At 43.1% G+C, this 21,363-nt stretch overlaps 1 protein-coding gene across 4 annotated transcripts in view; it reads left to right on the top strand.

Annotated features, from left to right (window-relative positions):
* DGCR2 (DiGeorge syndrome critical region gene 2) overlaps window positions 1-21,363 on the top strand; it is a 97,305-nt gene that overhangs the window by 35,467 nt on the left and 40,475 nt on the right. For all 4 annotated transcript variants that reach the window (XM_077461608.1, XM_077461607.1, XM_077461606.1 and 1 more), the window contains one exon: window positions 8,977-9,099. In XM_077461608.1, coding sequence (XP_077317734.1) covers window positions 8,977-9,099 — 123 coding nt within the window. The remainder of the gene's footprint in view (window positions 1-8,976; window positions 9,100-21,363) is intronic.

The following is a 21,363-nucleotide window of genomic DNA, read 5'->3' as shown; positions in this document are numbered from 1 at the left end:
TAGAAGTCAATGCAAGTCGCCCCCGAAGTCGCCCCGAAGTACTACAGGAACCTTTTTTCTGAGTCGGAGCGACTCGAGACGCTCCTCTCAGAACGGTTCCATAGTACTGAATGGGGGCGACTTGCGGGAGCGAGGCGAGGCGAGCCGTGTCGCCTCGCCTCGCCTCGCAGTGTGAACCGGCCCTAAGTGCTGGGGTTATATTCTTCCTGGTATGAGCGTGCTTTTGTATGCCTGCCTTTAAAGCGCTTGAAAGAAGCCTCATCTGCAATCCCAATGTGAAAACCCAAGTGCTTTAAGAGCCCTTTCACACTGCCAGCGCCCAAAAAATGCTCGTAAATGCTTAAACTAGCAGCACTTTACGAGCGTTTTTTGAGCACTAGTGGGGCGCTTTTAACCCCTGCTAGTGTCCAAATAAAGGGTTAAAAGCCCTGCTGCCATAAGTGTTTTTTCAGGTGCTTTTCAGGCACTTTCCATTGATTTCAATGGGAAGGGGCACTTTAGGAGTGGTGTATTCACTGCTCCAAAAGTGCTGCAAAGAAGCTGCTTGCAGGACTTTTTATTTTTCTTTTTTGACGCCCTGCCAGCGCAGTGCCTCAGTGTGAAAGCACTCGGGTTTTCACATTGGGATTTCTTCTTTCAGGCGCTTTACAAGAGCTTATATATATATATATATATATATATATATATATATATATATATATATATATATATATATATATATATATATATATTTAAAGCTAAAGCACCTGAAAAACCCCCCAGTGTGAAAGGGATCTCAGTGTGAAAGCACTCGGGCTTTCACATTGGGATTGCAGTCGCGGCTTCTTTTAGGCGCCTTTTTAACGTTAAAGCGCCTGAAAAATGCCCCGTGTGAAAGGGGTCTAAAAAATGTTGCAAGAAAATATACTTGGTACCCCCGCCGACATAACCTCAAGGAACATAAAGAAGACAGTTTCTACTCGCCTATGGGACATCATGTCTCAGAACTGGATCAAACTATAGAAGACCTTTTAATGTTTTAGTTCTTGGCTCTAAATTTAGATATTGGCCTCCTTACCCCAGTATACTACCATTTTACGACCCCCCACTGTGACTATCATCCCCCCCCCCCCAGTCTATAGCTCTCCCTTATCTCGCTATCTCTGTTGCTAGCTTTATTACCATTGATTTTGTGTTTGTTCCCTTTCAAACGCATTTTTTTTTTTTTTTGGTAAAAAATACACTTTATTGTTGTGTGGTGTGTTTATTTTTTTCCCAATTATTTATGTATTTTCTTTAAGGTGAAAGATGGTTACGAGTAAATACCTAACATGGCACACTTTAAAATTGTGCACACTCGTGGAATGGTGACAAACTACGTTACTGGAAAAAAAAAAACTCCATAGACCATGCTTTAAAACATTTTTAACAGATGCCAGTTTAGAGTTAGAGGTGTAGGGCTAGAATAATTGCTCTCGCGCTAATGATCGCGTGATACCTCACATGTGGTGTTTGAATGCGTTACACAAAACTTGCGTATGCGTTTACTTTGGCGCGCGAGCACGGAGGGATGTGGCACCTTTATCACTTTTATTGCTGTCACAAGCAATGTAATCATCCCTGGTGACAGCAATAGTCACACGTCAGGTATTTTTTTTATTTTATTTTTTGAGTGGTCCAAAGCATTCAAAACGCCAAGTTTGGCTGTTTTTGAATACTGACTTTTATTTTTTTTTTTTTTTTTTTTTTTTTAAATGGTATATTTTTAAGGCTCCAGTAAGCCGGAAATGACGCTGTGACGTCGCTTACGGGTTTCTAGATCAGAGACCTGAAGAAAGCCGGAATCTGCTTTGGTTGGATCTAGAAACCCATCCCGGCTTGTTTCTTGGGCCTCTTGGTGCGACGGAAGAGCCCAGGAGGAACGGCAGGAGGGGGAGGAACATCCTTTCCTGCTGTTTGTGATTAACAATCGAGTAGCTGATTAGCCGCATAGATTATCACAAGAAAGCTGACCTTTGGCTCTAAAAAAAAATAAAAAAAAAAAAATAAAAAAAAAAAAAAGTACCGGGGTGACACCTGCAGCTGCAAGCATCACCCCGGTACAATCACCTAAAGCATAATGATGTACAGACACGTGATTCTGTGGCAAGTGGGTTAAAGTGGACTTATCAGCAACTTTACAAGTCTGCTTGAATAAATACCTGATGTGTCACAAAATATGACAACCATATCATTTTTGAGGAAAGATGTACCTTGCTATTAGGAGGAAAAGTGACCTTTTGAAAAAGAAGAATCTTTGAGAATGATTCCATTAGTCTGCCGCAAGGCATTACACTGACTTTGTAGCCAGTCATAATGTAAGAGGCAAATGAATGGAACTGATCTATGAACAACAAGTGATATAAACACATCTGCACAGGCACCAGAATTTACATTATTGTGTCATTCTTAAAGCTGGACATGGACAGTTCAAACCATGTATGTGGGTAGGCTGGCTGTACCCAAGCTGATATCGATCTATCAACTTGGGTTCAACCAGCCTGTCTAATTATTATTTCTTTTTTTTCATGCGATTTATTGCCAGTGGCTATAGCTGCTAGGAACAATCACTGTGTGTTCTCCTGACTAGGACGACTCCCCCTATCACTCAGCTGTCTAGGTTGATGGAGGAATCTAGGTGTGTGTGTGTGTGTGTGTGTGTGTGTGTGTGGGGAGGGGTGTGTTTGTGTGTGTTTTTTTTTTTTTTTTTTTTGTGAAAGGAAAAAAAAAATGTAAAGTGTACTCCTGTCACCTACAGGAGAAGTAGAGCCAGCGAGGTTTGACCCTGCTTCTCCTGTAGGTGAAAGGAGTACACTTCGATTTGCGTTCCTGTGACCCATATTTAGCCAACGTGCGCTAAAGCTCGTTGATGGCAGACGTCATTCATCCAGTCCATACTCTGGAGGGATTGCGACTTTAACCACTTGCCTACGTTCCCACTTTTACCCCCTCCCTGCCCAGGCCAATTTTTAGCTTTCAATGCTGTCACACTTTGACAACTGCACGGTCATACAATGCTGTACCCAAACAACATTTATATATATATATATATATATATATATATATATATATATATATATATATATATATATTATAATATAATGTATTATTATTTTTTTTAGACAGAGCTTTCTTGTGGTGGTACTTAATCACCACTGGGGGTTTTTTTTTTTTTTTTTTGTCTGCTCAACAAATGAACCAAGACTGAAAATATTGGGGGGGGGGGGGTGTAGGAGAAGTTTCTTAGTTTTGGTTATAACATTTTGTGACCTAGGACACACCTCTCCGGGGGCGCACACAAGTGGCTTGTTGTCCAGTTATAACAATTAAACCACTGCTATAGGTGTAAAAAGTAATTCTGCGCTGCCCTAGATAATAGCAGCTAACACAACAATCAGATGTAGCAAAACAGCAGTAAGGGCCGGTTCACACAGGGGGCGATGCGAGGTGACACGACTTGCCTCGCCACGACCTGACAAGTCGCCCCCGTTCTGTACAATGGAACCGTTCTGAGAGGAGCGACTCGAGTCGCTCCGACTCAGAAAAAAGGTTCCTGTACTACTTTTGGGCGACCTCGGGGCGACTTGCATTGACTTCTATACAGAAGTCATTTGCAAGTCGCCGCTGAGGTCGCGGCAGGTCGCGGCGAGGCAAGTCGGTGTCGCCTCGCATCGCCCCCTGTGTGAACCGGCCCTAAATAGTGTATCGCTCAAATATACAAACATGTTGATCTAAATATACTGCAAATCAACATAAACCAAAAACACTGTGATATATTGAAATAAAATAATAACTGTGCAAGTGAATAGTAAAGTCTGTGAAAATGAAAGTTCAAAAGGAGTAATTCAATGAAATATCCAAAAGGTGACTGGAATGTGTAGATAAGGTGAAGGGAACCGCCACTAATATATGGAAGGCTTACCAAAACATTTGAACCCAATTGAACATACACTCTATGGGTCAAACAGGTTGTGTGGTGTAAACCACTGTAGTAGATGGACTCTGTATTTCACCAAATTGCTAGACCAGGCACGATGGGGAGTTTTCTTATCAGATCAGTAATCAGACATAAATGGGTATAGTGAGGATAATTGGAAGAAGAGCAAAAAAGGGCCATGTAGTGTAATTCGTTTTAAATAACAAAATACATTTAATGAAGCTGGAACACTTACCCCAGATGTCTATGGAGATGAAACGCGCCCAGAAGGACTCCATTGCCGCCATTTGATTTTATATTAAGCGCTTGTTTTATCCATTTGAATGTAAGTGTTCCAGCTTTATTACATTTATTTTGTTATTTAAACTGAATTGCGCTATGTGGCCCTTTTCTGCTCTTCTTCCAATTATCCTCACTATACTTATGGATGTCTGATTACTGTTCCTCATGAAATCATCTGATAAGAAAATTCCCCATCTTGTGGATAGTCGGGTGTCCCTGGTCTACCAATAAGGCTGCCACCTGGTCTTCAGTTCACACATTCTCAAAGTTCTACCATATGGATGTCAAGCATTCTGCAGGTTCGGCTTTCAGCCACAAGGTTCTTCCAGTGGCACTCTGACTGATTATTTACCTTAGTCTGTTTTCGTTGGGCCTGTTGGCAAAGTTCGGTTTCCCTTGTCCTTTCTGATTTATTGCTTGGGGACATTCTAGGGTGTGTGTGTGTGTGTGTGTGTGTGTGTTTTTTTTTTTTTTTTTTTTTTATTTTTTTTTTTTTATACCTTTTTAGAGCAGTGGTCATCAACCCTGTGCTCAGGACCCACTAACAGGCCAGGTTTTATGTATTACCTTGGGAAGATGTAGACTAGAATACTGCAATCACTGAGCAGCAAATGATATCACCTGTCATGTATTTCAGTTCTTGTAAACCTGGCCTGTTAGTGGGCCCTGAGGACAGGGTTGATGACCACTGCCTTAGAGGTTTGTGAAGCTGGTAATTCTGGTGGGTAACTCAAAAGTGCCATATCCAGAATAATAAAAAATATATATATATATACACACACACACACACACACACACACACACACACACACACACGCTAATTTCAATGTTCTTTTCTTTTTGAACTTCTATGAAATCTAAGCAGAATTAGAAATGGTGCATTGTGTTTAGTCGTTGGACTGAGAAGCCCTTCCCACGGTTGATTAGCAGTCTGAAAGGGAAAGGTTGCAGTTATTGGTTTAGTCTGTGTAGTGTTTTGATTGTTAATTTGTGATCCTTCTCACAAGATATCTATATGTGGGCAGCTTAAGAGCTGTGCGTTGCATTGGAGATGAGAGACTTTAATGGCTTCATTCAACTGTGATGTATTTAGTTTTGTATGTAGTCAGGCTGTGCTCTATTTGATGTTTGAACTTTAATTAAACACTTTCCAAATTGTAGCTCGTCTGCAGGAATTTGGTTTTACTGGGGGCGGGGCAATGTAGTTGTGTGTTTTGAAAGACTGTTGGCATTCTCTTACTTGTAGCATTATTAGGGTTTCTTTGCTGTTAAGGAGATTAGTACTGTAACTTTTAACTATAACATTATGGCTTTCATGTGTTGTGTGTTTTTTTTTTTTTTTTTTTGTGTTTATAATCTTTATTTTATTTTTTTCAATATAACAAACCATTGAAAGAACATAAATAACAAAATCCAGTACTAACAGGAGCAAGGGAGGGTACAGAAAGGGTTAAGGTGAAGCACCCAAACGTGGGTGCAGATGGACCGAGAATGCTTTCACGTTTTTAATTGCTTGCTGATTCATACTTTTTCATAATTGTATTTTTATACAGGTTTTTAAATGTTTTCTCTGGTGGCTTCCTGTGTATCAGTTGCTGTTCAGAGTAATTGACTGGACTGCCATGGATGTTAAAGGGTGGGGCTAGAATTTCTTTGCTAAGAACAGCAAACTGTATAAGCGGTGGTTCTTAATCTGTGGTGTTAGGATACGGTCCCCAAAAGTGGTTGAAGTGTATTGCAATAGAAATTTGTACTAGTGCATGCATAGTCTACATAGACAGCAAGTCCGATCATTACTTCTGCATCCAAACTAATCCATGAACCATGCCAATCATCTGACCTCAGTAGTGTTAGTCACTGAACTGGAACATACAGCCAGTGTGCTCATGTTTGCCTTTGTTTTTAGATCATTGACACAGGAAGTAAGAACATTCTTTGCAGGCGCTTTGTCAGAGCTGCCTTCTCATTCCAATGGACAAGAGAGGTGTATACACCGCTCCCTTACCGCCCCAATGAAGCACTTGGGCTTCTACACTGGAGAGGCGCTAAAACGCCTGAAAAGCGCCCCAGTGTGAAAGGGGTCTAAGAGAAAAATGGTGGCAGGGGAGTGGAGCTCCAGCACAAGTCCTGTGAATGAGAGCCACAGCTATGCTTGTTCTGTTTATAGTGTGAGACAGGCGTGTCCCTTTCCCCCAAATAGGCTCAGAGCTTTTCCTCCCATAGCTGTGCAGTTTATATATTCAGATTCCCACCCCCTGATGTTTGCTGCTGAGATGTTGACCGATTCTGTTTCGATTCTGTGTGTTGTAGAAAGCCATACAGGACAGATTGCTGCAGATTAACCGGTATAACTTATGTTGGAGTAAGCATCTCTGTACATCACCTGAGGCTAGACGCTTCAGTGTTTGTGTAAGGGGTTTCAACCACTTTTAGGAACCTGCGTCATAAAAACAGCCCTTTTCTCATATACGGTACATTTAGTGTCCATACATACTAGGCAGCAGAAAGAAATACCTAAAGTTTGAAGCAAATTTCACATGCAAACGTTTTTCCTCAAAACATTAGAAAAAAAAAGTACACTTAAACAATTGATGCGACTAAACGCCGCTTTTAGGAGCATCATGCTTTTTTTTTTTTTTCTGTCCCAAAGCCCCTCTCAAAAACACGTATGTGATGGTGGTGTTTTTTTCCAGCCTGTAAACGCCCAAATGCGTCAAAGCATAGGCTAACATAGAGCTGCTTCTACAGGCTAGTTAAAAAATTAAATAAAAAAAGATGCCCAGTCTGCTTGATGCCTTTATGGTAACTCGGAAGCTTCTAGCTTGCTCTTGGAAAAAACGTAGTGATTTATAAATGCTATTTAAAAAAAAAAAAAAAAAAAAAAAAAAAAACAAACCGGTTTATACTTCCCTGCTCTGTGCAACGGAATTGCATAGAGTCGCCTGAACCTCCACTTCTTGGGTACCCTGTCAGCACGCCTCCCCCTCCACCGAGTGCCACCCTAGAAAGCCTCTTTCTTTGGTGGCCCCTGTGCTCTCTTTCTCCCGTGATTCGCTGTCTGTGTCTATTGGGATTGTTGGTACAGTGGCTCTGATCGGAGTGGTCTCTTTTGTTTTCAGGTTGGAACAAAGAGTAGTGTGTTACGAGGCTTTAGTCCTCTGTTCACATGTTCTCAAAGTTTATCAGGTGAATATTACGGCTTTACCTGATGCCAGCTTTTGGGTGTATCTTCAGGAAGCCCATTGAGCTTCAGGTGGTCTCCAGTTTTTGTCTGGCTTTCTTAGTAGACCTGTTTAGCATTTTGTGTTCTCTGTTGCCTCCTTAGTTAAATAGGTTTTGGGTGCCCTAAATGTCTCTAAATGCTGACAAAAGAAAATTAGGAATTTTATTTTCATGACAAAATCCCTTTCTTATAGTTCATTGAAGGACTCGGGTCCCACCCGTCCATGTTTATGGTCTTGCTCTTGGCATACCTTTGTTACAAAACGGAGGCATGTCTGATGTGTGAGTCCTAGGTCTCTCAATGAACAGCAAGAAAGTAATTTTACGGTGAGTAGTGCATGTCCCAATAGTGCAATAGAGCATATTGTTGAGGAATTTTGTTGCCATCAGTTTTTATTTCTAGTAGTTGGCATTAATACAGTGGTCTCTGCAGTCTTCAATGTCCTGTGCCAAGCAGCTTCCCCTCTGCACACTGAGCAAAGGGTGTTGCTTGCTTGGCACTGTCGCCATTCACAACGCCTTGTATTATTTTCCTTTTCAATGAATACAAGATGTTCTCAAATTGAGCAAGGTAGAGAAGGGGGGAGTTTTTCCAAGCAAAAAAAAAAAAAAACACTTCTATTTGGGGGGAAAAAAAATAAAAAATACAAGGTGTTCTGTGAATGGTGCTGCGTGAGCGACCACATTTGGTCAGTATTCAGTTGCACAGCACAGTACCTGGAAGATCATGGCGATTACTGTAGTGGTGCTGACTACTGCAATTATTAAGTCTCTGCAGTGGTCCCTCAGGTATAAAATTGAGAGTTTTAATGTTCACTGTATGAGTAAATAGCCATTTTTGTTTACATGTACACATGTTTGTTGTGGAATGTGGTAAGCATGGAAACTTCTTGAGGGTTAATGCTCATTTGAGCCCTAAAGCAGAGATGGTAAAATTGATACAGAATACAAGTATTATATTTTCCACACCTGTATGAAATTGAAATAATTTTATTTATGGGAAAACTGTTCTGTAATATTCTCATCAAATATTGTGCAAACAGTACTCTTTGTAAAACTGTTTATTTCTATAGTTATTAAAGCATTTCACTGCTACTGCAGTGATTCCCACTAGCTTCTGGGTTGCATGCTGAGCGACTGCCCTGCTGCTTGGTGAACACAGGAGCTTGCTCGCTCAACCAATGAATGCAAAGTGTTCACTCTTTGGACAAGGTGGAGGGGTGGTGTGGTGACATCACTATCCTTCTTGTCCAATCAGAGTACTTTGTGTTCATTGAGAAAATGCAAAGTGTATGCTGAATGGCTCCCATGCTGACTGAGTAAACTCAGTGTTCATTAAACAGCAGGGCAGCCACTTGGCATGGGACCCAGAAGCCAGTAGCAATCGGTGAGTAGCAGTTCAGCTGCCATGAAGATTGGTCAGGTATAGCACATGGAATTCAGCTGAATGTGAATTTTTAGTGGATTATTTTTCAATCTAAGACTAAGTGCTTGAAATGTATTCTTTCTTTTCACAGAACTGCGCTGTACACCTGTGCAGTTTGCCTGCCACAGCGGTGCCATCCAGTGCATTCCCTTGAACTGGCAGTGTGATGGATGGCCAACCTGTGAGGACGAGAGCGATGAAGTTAACTGTCCAGGTGAGTCTAAGATCAAAGGTGTAGCAATAGCTGACGTACTCCTTTTTGTTTTAACTTTGTTGTATATTTGTTGCATAAAACTTTTGTTTTCTTTTTAAGCCTAGTACACACAGGCCAAATTTTGGGCGGCATCAACCAGTTCACTAGAAATCTGCCAACATCCGGCCCCTGTGTATGGAAGCCGGTATGACAGAAGCTGTCCGGCTTTTGTCAAAGGGTCATGACTGTAAAAGGTCTGCTAATTGGCTCTTTCAGCCAATGCTTGAGATCGCCAACCAAAGTTTCCTGGCGGGGCCATCCTCCTGTCCCAACACACTAGCACAGCAGGGAAGCACTGTACTAACATCAGATGGTACATCAGCTCTGACCTGAGCTGTCCCCCCCCCCCCCCCCCCCCCCCCCCCCAGGCGGCTTTAGAGTTTTCCTCTGTCCCAGTGATTATAGCTGCAGACCCAAAAGTAAGGAGAAATCCTAAAAATGCATTCCTGTTGTGCTGTACAAGTAGAACGGGTAGACGCTGTTGGTAAGTGGTATGCAAGCACCTTGTGGTGCCTGAAAATACCTGTTTGTCTTCAAATTAGTTTTTTCTTTAACCAGTTGCCGACCGCCGCACGACGATGTACGTCGATAGCATGGCACGGGCAGGCATATTGGCGTACATGTACGTCCCTTGCCTCCCGCGGGTCGGGGGCCCGATCGGGCCCCCGCCCGGTGCCTGCGGCGGTCGGTATTCGTGCGGGAGCGATCCCGGACGAGGGGACGGCCATTCGTTCATGGCCACCCCCTCGCGATCGCTCCCGACGAATAGGAATCCCCCGTGACATCACTTCCTCTCCTGTAATGTAAACACAGGAGAGGAAGTGATGTATTCTCTCCTCCGTGTCGGTATTTTTCGTTCCGACACGGAGGAGAGCGGATCGGTGAGTTGCACCAACACTCTACACACACAGTAGAACATGCCAGGCACACTCACACCCCCCCTTTACCCCCCGATCACCCCCCCAATTACCCCTGCCCCCCAGTCACAGTGACACCAATGTCATTTTTTTTTTTTTTTTTTTTTTTTTTTTTTGCATTGGTGTCATTTGTGACTGTAATAACTGTTAGGGCAGTTAGAGTTAGCCCCCTTTAGTTCTAATGTACCCCCCTAACCCCCCCAATAAAGGTTTAACCCCGTGATCACCCCCCGTCGCCAGTGTCACTAAGGCTGGGTTCACATTGCAGCGGTTTATGAGAACGAATGTGATTCGCACCGCACTGCAGTGCAAATCACATCCGATCTCTGTGCGATTCGAGTTCAGCCATTCGCCGCACCCGCCGCACCCGCCACACCCGCCGCACCCACCGCAAATTCGCACGGGACCCTTTTTTTGGCCCGCAGCAGAATCGGATCGCATGGGTGTTCACACCATGCGATCCGAGTTTGCAGATCGCACTGCGATATGCGAACTGATCTGGGGGTGTCAGTAACATTTCACTGACACTCCCAGCAGTTCGCATAGGGCAGTGTGAACTGCCGCCGGGAGGCATGCGATGCGGGAACCCGCCGCGCATTCGTGGCGTTTCCGCATCGCTCCAGTGTGAACCCAGCCTAATAAGCGATCATTTTTCTGATCGCCGTATTAGTGTCACAGGTGACGCTAGTTAGGCAGGTAGGTATTTAGGTTCGCCGCAGCTTTTTATAGCGCCAGGGACCCCCATATACTACCGCATAAAGCCCCCTGATTGCCCCCTAGTTAACCCTTTCACCAGTGATCACCATATAACTGTTACAGGTGACGCTGGTTGGTTAGTTATTTTTTATAGTTTCAGGGCACCCGCCATTTATTACCTAATAAAGGTTTAACCCCCTGATCACCCGGCGGGTGTCATTTGTGACTAATAACTGTTAGGGCAGTTAGGGTTAGCCCCCTTTAGTTCTAAGGTACCCCCCTAACCCCCCCAATAAAGGTTTAACCCCGTGATCACCCCCCGTCGCCAGTGTCACTAAGGCTGGGTTCACATTGCAGCGGTTTATGAGAACGGATGTGATTCGCACCGCACTGCAGTGCAAATCACATCCGATCTCTGTGCGATTCGAGTTCAGCCATTCGCCGCACCCGCCGCACCCGCCACACCCGCCGCACCCGCCGCAAATTCGCACGGGACCCTTTTTTTGGCCCGCAGCAGAATCGGATCGCATGGGTGTTCACACCATGCGATCCGAGTTTGCAGATCGCACTGCGATATGCGAACTGATCTGGGGGTGTCAGTAACATTTCACTGACACTCCCAGCAGTTCGCATAGGGCAGTGTGAACTGCCGCCGGGAGGCATGCGATGCGGGAACCCGCCGCGCATTCGTGGCGTTCCCGCATCGCTCCAGTGTGAACCCAGCCTAATAAGCGATCGTTTTTCTGATCGCTGTATTAGTGTCACAGGTGACGCTAGTTAGGCAGGTAGGTATTTAGGTTCGCCGCAGCTTTTTATAGCGCCAGGGACCCCCATATACTACCGCATAAAGCCCCCTGATTGCCCCCTAGTTAACCCTTTCACCAGTGATCACCATATAACTGTTACAGGTGACGCTGGTTGGTTAGTTATTTTTTTATAGTTTCAGGGCACCCGCCATTTATTACCTAGTCTCACTAGTGTACCCCTAAATTTAGGGGTGTCTACTTTCCAAAATGGGGTCATTTGGGGGGGGTTTGTGCCATCTTGGCATTTTATGGCCTTCAAAACTGTAACGCCCTTAGAAAGCCTGAAGGCGGTGCTTGGTTTTCGGGGCCCCGTACGCGGCTAGGCTCCCAAAAAGTCCCACATATGTGGTATCCCCGTACTCAGGAGAAGCAGCAGAATTTATTTTGGGGTGTCATTTCACATATGCCCATGGCATGCGTGAGCAATATATCATTTAGTGACAACTTTGTGAAAAAAAAAAAAAAAAAAAAAAGTTTGTAATTTTCCCGCAACTTGTGGCAAAATATAAAATATTCCATGGACTCAACATGCCTCTCAGCAAATAGCTTGGGGTGTCTACTTTCTAAAATGGGGTCATTTGTGGGGGTTTTGTGCCATCTTGGCATTTTATGGCCTTCAAAACTGTAATAGGTAGTGAGAAGTGAACTCAAAAATTTACGCCCTTAGAAAGCCTGAAGGCGGTGCTTGGTTTTCGGGGCCCCGTACGCGGCTAGGCTCCCAAAAAGTCCCACATATGTGGTATCCCCGTACTCAGGAGAAGCAGCAGAATTTATTTTGGGGTGTCATTTCACATATGCCCATGGCATGTGTGAGCAATATATCATTTAGTGACAACTTTGTGAAAAAAATAAAAAAATAAAAAAAGTTTGTAATTTTCCCGCAACTTGTGGCAAAATATAAAATATTCCATGAACTCAACATGCCTCTCAGCAAATAGCTTGGGGTGTCTACTTTCTAAAATGGGGTCATTTGTGGGGGTTTTGTGCCATCTTGGCATTTTATGGCCTTCAAAACTGTAATAGGTAGTGAGAAGTGAACTCAAAAATGTACGCCCTTAGAAAGCCTGAAGGCGGTGCTTGGTTTTCGGGGCCCCGTACGCGGCTAGGCTCCCAAAAAGTCCCACATATGTGGTATCCCCGTACTCAGGAGAAGCAGCAGAATTTATTTTGGGGTGTTATTTCACATACGCCCATAGCATGTGTGAGCAATATATCATTTAGTGACAACTTTGTGTAAAAAAAAAAAAAAATTTTTTTTTTTGTCATTATTCAATCGCTTGAGGCAAAAAAATAAAATATTCAATGGGCTCAACATGCCTCTTATCAATTTCCTTAGGGGGTCTACTTTCCAAAATGGGGTCATTTGGGGGGGTTTTGTACTGCCCTGCCATTTTAGCACCTCAAGAAATGAGATAGGCAGTCGTAAACTAAAAGCTGCGTAAATTGCAGAAAACGTACCTTAGTTTGTAGATGTGACAACTTTTGCGCAAACCAATAAATATACAATTATTGACTTTTTTTTTACCAAAGACATGTGGCTGAATACATTTTGGCCTAAATGTATGACTAAAATTGAGTTTATTGGATTTTTCTAATAACAAAAAGTAGAAAATATCATTTTTTTTCAAAATTTGCGGTCTTTTTACGTTTATATCGCAAAAAATAAAAATCGCAGAGGCCATCAAATACCATCAAAAGAAAGCTCTATTTGTGGGAAGAAAAGGACGCAAATTTTGTTTGGGTACAACATTGCATGACCGCGCAATTACCAGTTAAAGCAGCGCAGTGCCAAAGTGTAAAAAGACCTCTGGTCATTTACCAGCAAAATGGTCCGGTCTGAAAGTGGTTAATCTTCAAAAGCTTCCATCCAAGTCGAGATTAGGTCTGCGGTCTCCAGACACTAAGCCCCAGCCCTCATCTAATGCTCTGTCAGGAATTCAGTGGACAGTAGAGGCTGCAACAGTTAATGTTAAATGACAGTGGATGGGGCTTATTAACTTGAGCAGAAGTCAAGGCTCCATAAACTGCCTGGCATTAGAATTAAAGGGGCTGCACAGGGATTAATTTCAGATTAAAATGAGTACTTGCAAGCACTACAACATGCTTTTATTTCTGTGCTGATTTTAGCTTGGAACCTTTTTGTACTAGAAACGCATTTGTGAGGTCAGACACTGATGTTGGATGAGAATGCCTGGCTTACAGTCCCCTCCCTAATTCATCCCAAAGGTGTTCTATCGGGTTTAGGTGCAGGCCTGTCAAGTTCCTCCATGTCTTTATAGACCATGCATTGTGCACTGGTCCAAGTCATTTGGTGGAGTGGGGATTATGGTGAGGGGTTGGACTTGGCCCCTTAGTTGCAGTGAGGAGAACTCTTGGGGTACATTCACATTAGGGTGCTTTTCAGGTGTTTTAGCGCTAAAGATAGCGACTGTAAAGTGCCTGAAAAGCGCCTCTCGTGACGAGGGCTGCAACTAACGATTATTTTCATAATCGATTAGTTGTCCAATTATTGTTTCGATCAGTTAATAACCAAAAAAAAAAAAAAAGCAGGTCAAATTTTCAACCACAGTGACGGGAAAATTTGGAAATAGAAAATGTCTTCGTCAAAGGAATTTTTAGACGGTGTATGTGATTTTTTTGTTCAGAAATGAAGTTAAAATTTCAAACTAAATTCTTTCAGCGAATATACAAAGATTTTTCCATCTGAATATTCTCACCCAAAAATTGATCTGTGTGGCCAGCATAAGGATCGGTACACACCTATGCAGTTTTTGCTTTTGATCTGTTTCTGCAGTGCTTTTTGCTGTGCGTTTTTGATTTTTGTGCACGTGATTTTACTGCAATTTCCGTTTTTTATTCTGCCCAAAAAAAAAAACAAATTGCTGCAAAAACGCTTCTGTTGCTTCTCCATTGAAGTATATTGAACCAAAAAAGCACCATTTTGCGTTTAAGTCTCTGACGCTTTCCAAATATGCAGCGGCTGAAAAAAAGCACAGATATGAACGTGTCTCATAGGAAACCATGTAAATGAACTGTAGGGCGTTTTTGCAAAAAGCACCAAACGTATAAATGTAAACCAGGCCTAAGACGTGTAGTAACATAATAGGGTTAAAAAAAAAGTACAAAAAAGCAGATCACTACTGGAAGGGGTTAATTTTTTTTACTGTAGAACAGTGAAAGTAATACTTACAGTAGTGATTATATTTTTGCACTATAAAGGGCTTTTATATATATATATATATATATATATATATATATATATATATATATATATATATATATATATATATATATAATATTTTTTTTTTTTAACTCCATTATGTTACTGGCCGATTAATCGATCATGAAAATAGTAATCGATTAATTTCATAATCGATTAGTTGTTTCAGCCCTACTCGTGACCACCCCCCCCAGTGTGAAAGCCTGAATTCTTTCACACTGGGGCGGTGCGCTTGCAGCACGGGAAAAGTCCTGTAAGCAGCATCTTTGGGGCGGTGTATACATTATTCGGGCCCTCTGACGCCACGTGGACTTTCCCACGGCTTCCCCCGTGGTGTCAGAGGGGGGCGAGGTCACTTGTTTACATAACCGTGGGCATCCTCTGGGGGGAGGCTGCACTGATATTCAGCTATGTGATTAGCTATGATTGGTCTCGGTTGAGGCAGAGGCTCTTTACCACGATTGGAGATGTGGTGTGTCAGACTGACGCCCCACGCTGTGCACAATCATGGCTTATCCTGCTGGACATCAGGATGACAGAGCCACTTCCCGGCCATCAATTTGCGGGCAGGAAGTGGTTAAAGAATAACTGAAGGCAAACCCCCCCCCCCCCCCCTTCTAGTTTTTTGAATGCAGTGGGGAAGGATTAGATCCATTTTGATTGTGGTGTGTGCCCCGGTTTAGGGAGATTCGTCCCCTCTATTTGTCCTGTTTACAGTTATCATTGTAAGTTGAACGCAATAGTCCCAAGAAAAGGGTACATTTTCCCAAGTTGGGGGGGGTTCTGGGGTCCCCAATGGATTCTTTTAATTTGCAGGGGGTTTCCTCTTTCGCTTCCTGTTTTTGTTATGTGACAGGAAGTGAAATCTCTGCAATGACAACATTGTCTTTTTTTTTTTTTTGGTGGAAAAAGTGTGTATGTATGTATGTACAGTACAGACCAAAAGTTTGGACACACCTTCTCATTCAAAGAGTTTTCTTTATTTTCATGACTATGAAAATTGTAGATTCACACTGAAGGCATCAAAACTATGAATTAACACATGTGGAATTATATACTGAACAAAAAAGTGTGAAACAACTGAAAATATGTCTTATATTTTAGATTCTTCAAAGTAGCCACCTTTTGCTTTGATTACTGCTCCGCACACTCTTGGCATTCTGTTGATGAGCTTCAAGAGGTAGTCACCCGAAATGGTTTTCCAACAGTCTTGAAGGAGTTCCCAGAGATGCTTAGCACTTGGCCCTTTTGCCTTCACTCTGTGGTCTAGCTCACCCCAAACCATCTCGATTGGGTTCAGGTCTGGTAACTGTGGACCCCATCACTCTCCTTCTTGGTCAAATAGCCCTTACACAGCCTGGAGGTGTGTTTGGGGTCATTGTCCTGTTGAAAAATAAATGATGGTCCAACTAAACGCAAACCGGATGGAATAGCATGCCGCTGCAAGATGCTGTGGTAGCGATGCTGGTTCAATATGCCTTAAATTTTGAATAAATCCCCAACAGTGTCACCAGCAAAGCACCCCCACACCATCACACCTCCTCCATGCTTCACAGTGGGAACCAGGCATGTAGAGTCCATCCGTTCACCTCTTCTGCGTCGCACAAAGACACGGTGGTTGGAACCAAAGATCTCAAACTTGTACTCGTCAGACCAAAGCACAGATTTTCACTGGTCTAATGTCCATTCCTTGTGTTCTTTATCCCAAACAAGTCTCTTCTGCTTGTTGCCTGTCCTCAGCAGTGGTTTCCTAGCAGCTATTTTACAATGAAGGCTTGATTCACACAGTCTCCTGTTAACAGTTGTTCTAGAGATGTGTCTGCTGCTAGAACTCTGTGTGGCATTGACCTGTTCTCTAATCTGAGCTGCTGTTAACCTGCGATTTCTGAGCCTGGTGACTCGGATGAACTTATCGTCCGTAGCAGAGATGACTCTTGGTCTTCCTTTCCTGGGGCGGTCCTCATGTGAGCCAGTTTCTTTGTAGTGCTTGATGGTTTTTGCCACTGCACTTGGGGACACTTTCAAAGTTTTCCCAATTGTTCGGACTGACTGACCTTCATTTCTTAAAGTAATGATGGCCACTCGTTTTTCTTTACTTAGCTGCTTTTTTCTTGCCATAATACAAATTCTAACAGTCTATTCAGTAGGACTATCAGCTGTGTACTGTATCCACCTCCTGCACAACACAACTGATGGTCCCATCCCCATTTATAAGGCTTGAAATCCCACTTATTAAACCTGACAGGGCAACCTGTGAAGTGAAAACCATTTCAGGTGACCACCTCTTGAAGCTCATCAACAGAATGCCAAGAATGTGCGGAGCAGTAATCAAAGCAAAAGGTGGCTACTTTGAAGAATCTAGAATATAAGACATATTGTCAGTTGTTTCACACTTTTTTGTTCAGTATATAATTCCACATGTGTTAATTCATAGTTTTGATGCCTTCAGTGTGAATCTCCAATTTTCATAGTCATGAAAATAAAGAAAACTCTGTATTGTATGTATATATAAAATATAATAAAAAAAAAATGTATGTGTGTGTGTGTGTGTGTGTGTGTGTATATATATATATATATATAGTGTGTGTATATAATTATAATTTTAATTTTTTTCCCTAATACTATTTTCATTCAATCTTTGACATTTATAAAGAGTTTTTGTATTTTTCTTGATGCAACTTGGTTGTTTTTGATATACCACGTGTGTCCTATGAAGGCAGCTTCCCTTCGACTGGTATTCCAGGCACTCTTTTTCTTTTGTATTTATACATATGTTGCAGGGAGTGCACTGACTTAGTGAGTTGGCATATTTCTATGATTTTAACCATTTTACCTCTTTATTAACAATACAAACTGACAGGGTTCTAATCCTTTTCTACTTTATCCAGCCCTCTGGATACCGCATGGTTTTATGAGATAAATACCTCACATTTTGATATAATGACTTGTGTGTGGTTGTGGTGTTTTTTTATATATATATATATATTATATTATAATATAATATGATAATATAATTTTTTTATTTTTTTGGTGAAATCGCTCAACTTTTTTTGAAAAACATTGAGGTATTTTAGCTCAGATTTTAAAGAGGAAAATAACTAAATTAAGCCTGCTATTGCCCAGGAAGTCACCCCTATCTTAAACAGGCCAGTTGGTTGCGTTTACCCCTTGGGTTGAAGGTTCCCAGTCTTTCCCTGATTACAAGTACTAGGGGTAATTTTTTTATTTTGACATTTTCAATGAAAGGACTGTACTAAGCGTTTTTAAGTGAGCTAAGTGTTTTACAGTGATGTCTGAGCACAGGCCAAACAAGCCAGAAGTCATCTCTGACATTCATTCCTTCTTGGCTGTTCATACTAGGTAACGGTGAGAGAACAAGAACAGTGAAACAATGCATACTCTTCATGCTCAAAAACCTGTTGTTTTTGCATCATTATAATTCAGAGAAACACCATTAAAACCATGCTTGTAGATGTTCCCACTATTCCCAGGTGTGAAATGCATTTCAGAAAGGTGGCTTTTAAAACCATTTTTCAAGTTGTGTTCTGAGTTTATTATAGATGCAAAGGTTATTGGTGTCTTGTATCCCAGGAATTGCAAACCTTTGCCAGTTAGTTTCCTGAGGCTATATTTAGTCTCTTACAGGATGTTATTGGGAAAATGGATTGAAACATTTTTTTGGCTTGTGATCCAAATAGATCCAGATTGGAGCGTTTAGTGGACTGTAGTTTCCCAGAAAGCTCTATTTTTGCAGGATATCTATTGAGCAAATGTTTCTGGAAGTAAATTGAATCACACTGAAAATCAGTAACTGGCTTCAGGGCTGGCAAACAAAAAATTCAAGGAGGAGGCTTGCATTTCTTTTAAGTTGGTGTATTTGACACATATGAGTGGATTTATTACAGAGAGCTGATATCCCTATATCATGCCTGCAAATGTTTGCCCACATATTAAGAGCTAACTGACCTTTTGTCTGTTTGTTTTTTTTTTTTTTGGGTCAGAACACCTTAAACCACTTGCCGACCAGCCGCCGTCATTGTACTGCGGCAGGTTGGCTCGTTCCTGCGAATCGCCATCATTGTACATCGGCTTGGAAATGCCATGTTGTGGGTGCGTGTACCCACTGGCCGGTGGGTGGGGCGGAATCTATGTTCGGCCACCTTCAATCGTTCCCTGCAGTGACAAAACGGGGATCTGCCTATGTAAACAAGGCAGATCTCTGTTCTGATGGGAGATATCCGATCCGGTCTGTTTCCCCAGACAGACCCCCCCCTCCCCATACAGTTAAAACACACCTGGAGGGCACACACTTGACCCCTTGATTGTCCCTGATGTTAACCCCTGTGTCATTAGTACAATGTCAGTGCATATTTCTGCGCTGGCTGTCAGGGTCCGCTCCTTCTTTCCCTGTTTTTTTCTGGCCACAGTGAGGTGTTCAGGCTGTTTGCCATGAGCGGAGGCCGCCGCACAGTCCGCAGCCATTTTTCTAAAGGCCGTGGCCATGTTCCCGTGGCCTTAGTCTGTGTATTACTGTCAGCCATTTCCTAGAAGGTTTTTTTGCTAGAGCGGCCAGCGCCCATTTTCGTGTAGCCTCAGCGAGGTTTACCTATAGCGCTGATGACTGTATGCTTCTAGAACGGCGTGGTTTTCACTCAGAACATCTCAAGACTGACACAGGGCAGAGCGGATGGTGGCAGAACTGCGCAGTACTCGGTCAGTGTGGGGAGTCCTGCGGGGCGGGGGGGGGGGGAGGCTCCTCAGTCTGCGAGCAGCTAGGAGGGTGGGGTTTTGTGCAAGTCTCTTGCCTTAAGTCCCTGAGTAATGACAGGCAAGTGAGGGTTAGAATGGCGTCTTGAACCTGTCGCTTCTTCCCCAGACATCCCTGCTATTGCAAAATGCGGTGCCTATGGATGCTTTGTTGGCAGTCCTGGAGTCCTTTTATTGCTAAGGTGAAGGCGGCATGCCGGCGCAAGGAGGTTAAAAAATGCCGGTCTTCTGGGGAAAGGTCTGTTTCAGACTCGGGCCCCGCTGTGACAGACAACCCCTGTTCTGACGTGTCAGAGGATGCGGACCAGGATTGTTTGGACAGTGAGGTTGACTCTGTGTCCGGTTTAGTGCAGGAAAAATCGCAAGTAGGAGCACTTATCACAGCCGTGCGGGATACCCTGAAGATACAGGATACAGCAGGGGCATCTGTAGAGGTGGCGGCTCCTTTTGGGTCCCACAAACTGGCTCGCACGCCTAAGGTATTTCTGTATTTGACTTATTTTGATAAGTTCATTCAAAAGGAATGGGGAAGCCTGCAACAGGTCTTTTCAGGCCCGAGAAGAATTGGCGGTGCGTTGCCCATTTTTCCAGGAGGCTCTCCTCAAAAGGTTATCTCCAGTTGTTGACCTCCCCCCCCCCCCCCCCGATAAAATCAGAGGCCAGTTTTCGGCCCTGTCAGTATTCTACCAAAGGCCTTTAGCCTACCATTCGCTGGTCTGAACATTTTATGCAAGGGGCAGCTTGTTTGCTTCCCACCATTAGGTGACCTTGGGACTTGAACTTGGTACTGTCCGTGTTTATAGAGACAACCATTTGAGCCTATCAAGGACATTTCATTAGACTTGCTGTTACACAAGCCTTCCTGATGGCCATCACATCGCCTAGAAGGGTGTCTGAGTTGGTGGCCCTTTGGTGCAGGGAACCATACTTGATCCTTCACAACGACAGGGTTGTGTTATGACCTGTTCCATCCTTTTTGCCAAAAGTGGTGTCAGCCCTTCATTTGAATTGGGACATTATTTTTTCGCCTTTTTATTTCTTCGGCAGATCCTTGGACGTTGTCCAGGAAGTTGAGGTTTATTTGTCTAGATCTGCGGAGATCTGAGGATCAGACTCCTTCTTTTTTTTTTTTTTGCCAAATGGACCCAAGAAGGGGCAGACGGCTTCCAAGGCTTGCCAGTTGGGTCCATCAGTTGATCATTCAGGCCTATATGGTCTGAAACTTAAAGATCCTTCCTTTAGGGTGAGAGCTAATTCTACAAGGGGTGTAGGAACCCCCTGGACTTTTCCCCATCAAGTATATGTGGATCAGATTTATAAGGCTGCTACCTGGTCTTCAGTGCATACGTTTACAAAATTTTATCAAGTGGATGTTTGAGCAGCCAAAGATTCGGCTTTCGGCCGCAGTGTACTGTGGGCTACCGTATAAGGTCTGATTGCTATTGTTTGGCAGGGTGTCTCCCTCCCCTCAAGGCTATTGCTCTGGGATGCCCCAGTAGGTAATGAATGTTAGCCTGACTCTGTGTCCTATGATGTATGAAAAAGAAAATGAGATTTTTTTTTTTTCGTCATACTTGCCTGTAAAATCCTTTTTTTTTTTTTTTTTTTTGAGTACATCATGAGACACCGAGATCCCTCCCTTCTTTTTTTGAGGATTCAGTGCTTGCTACAAATGTATGATGTACTTTCTGTATGGGAGGGGTTGTATAGCGCATCACTTCCTGTCTAAGACTTGGTCTACCAGTGTCCATTCACCTAGGGATGGTGTATAACCCAGTAGGTAATGAATATTAGCCTAACTCTGTGTCCCATGATCTAC

The sequence above is a fragment of the Lithobates pipiens genome, unplaced genomic scaffold (genome assembly GCF_037356315.1).
Source record: "Lithobates pipiens isolate NorthernLeopardFrog02 unplaced genomic scaffold, aLitPip1_a1.2 Scaffold_3, whole genome shotgun sequence".
Classification (NCBI taxonomy): Eukaryota; Metazoa; Chordata; class Amphibia; order Anura; family Ranidae; genus Lithobates; species Lithobates pipiens.
The sequence above is the reverse complement of the archived record's forward strand: the minus strand, read 5'-3'. Positions and strand labels throughout refer to the sequence as shown.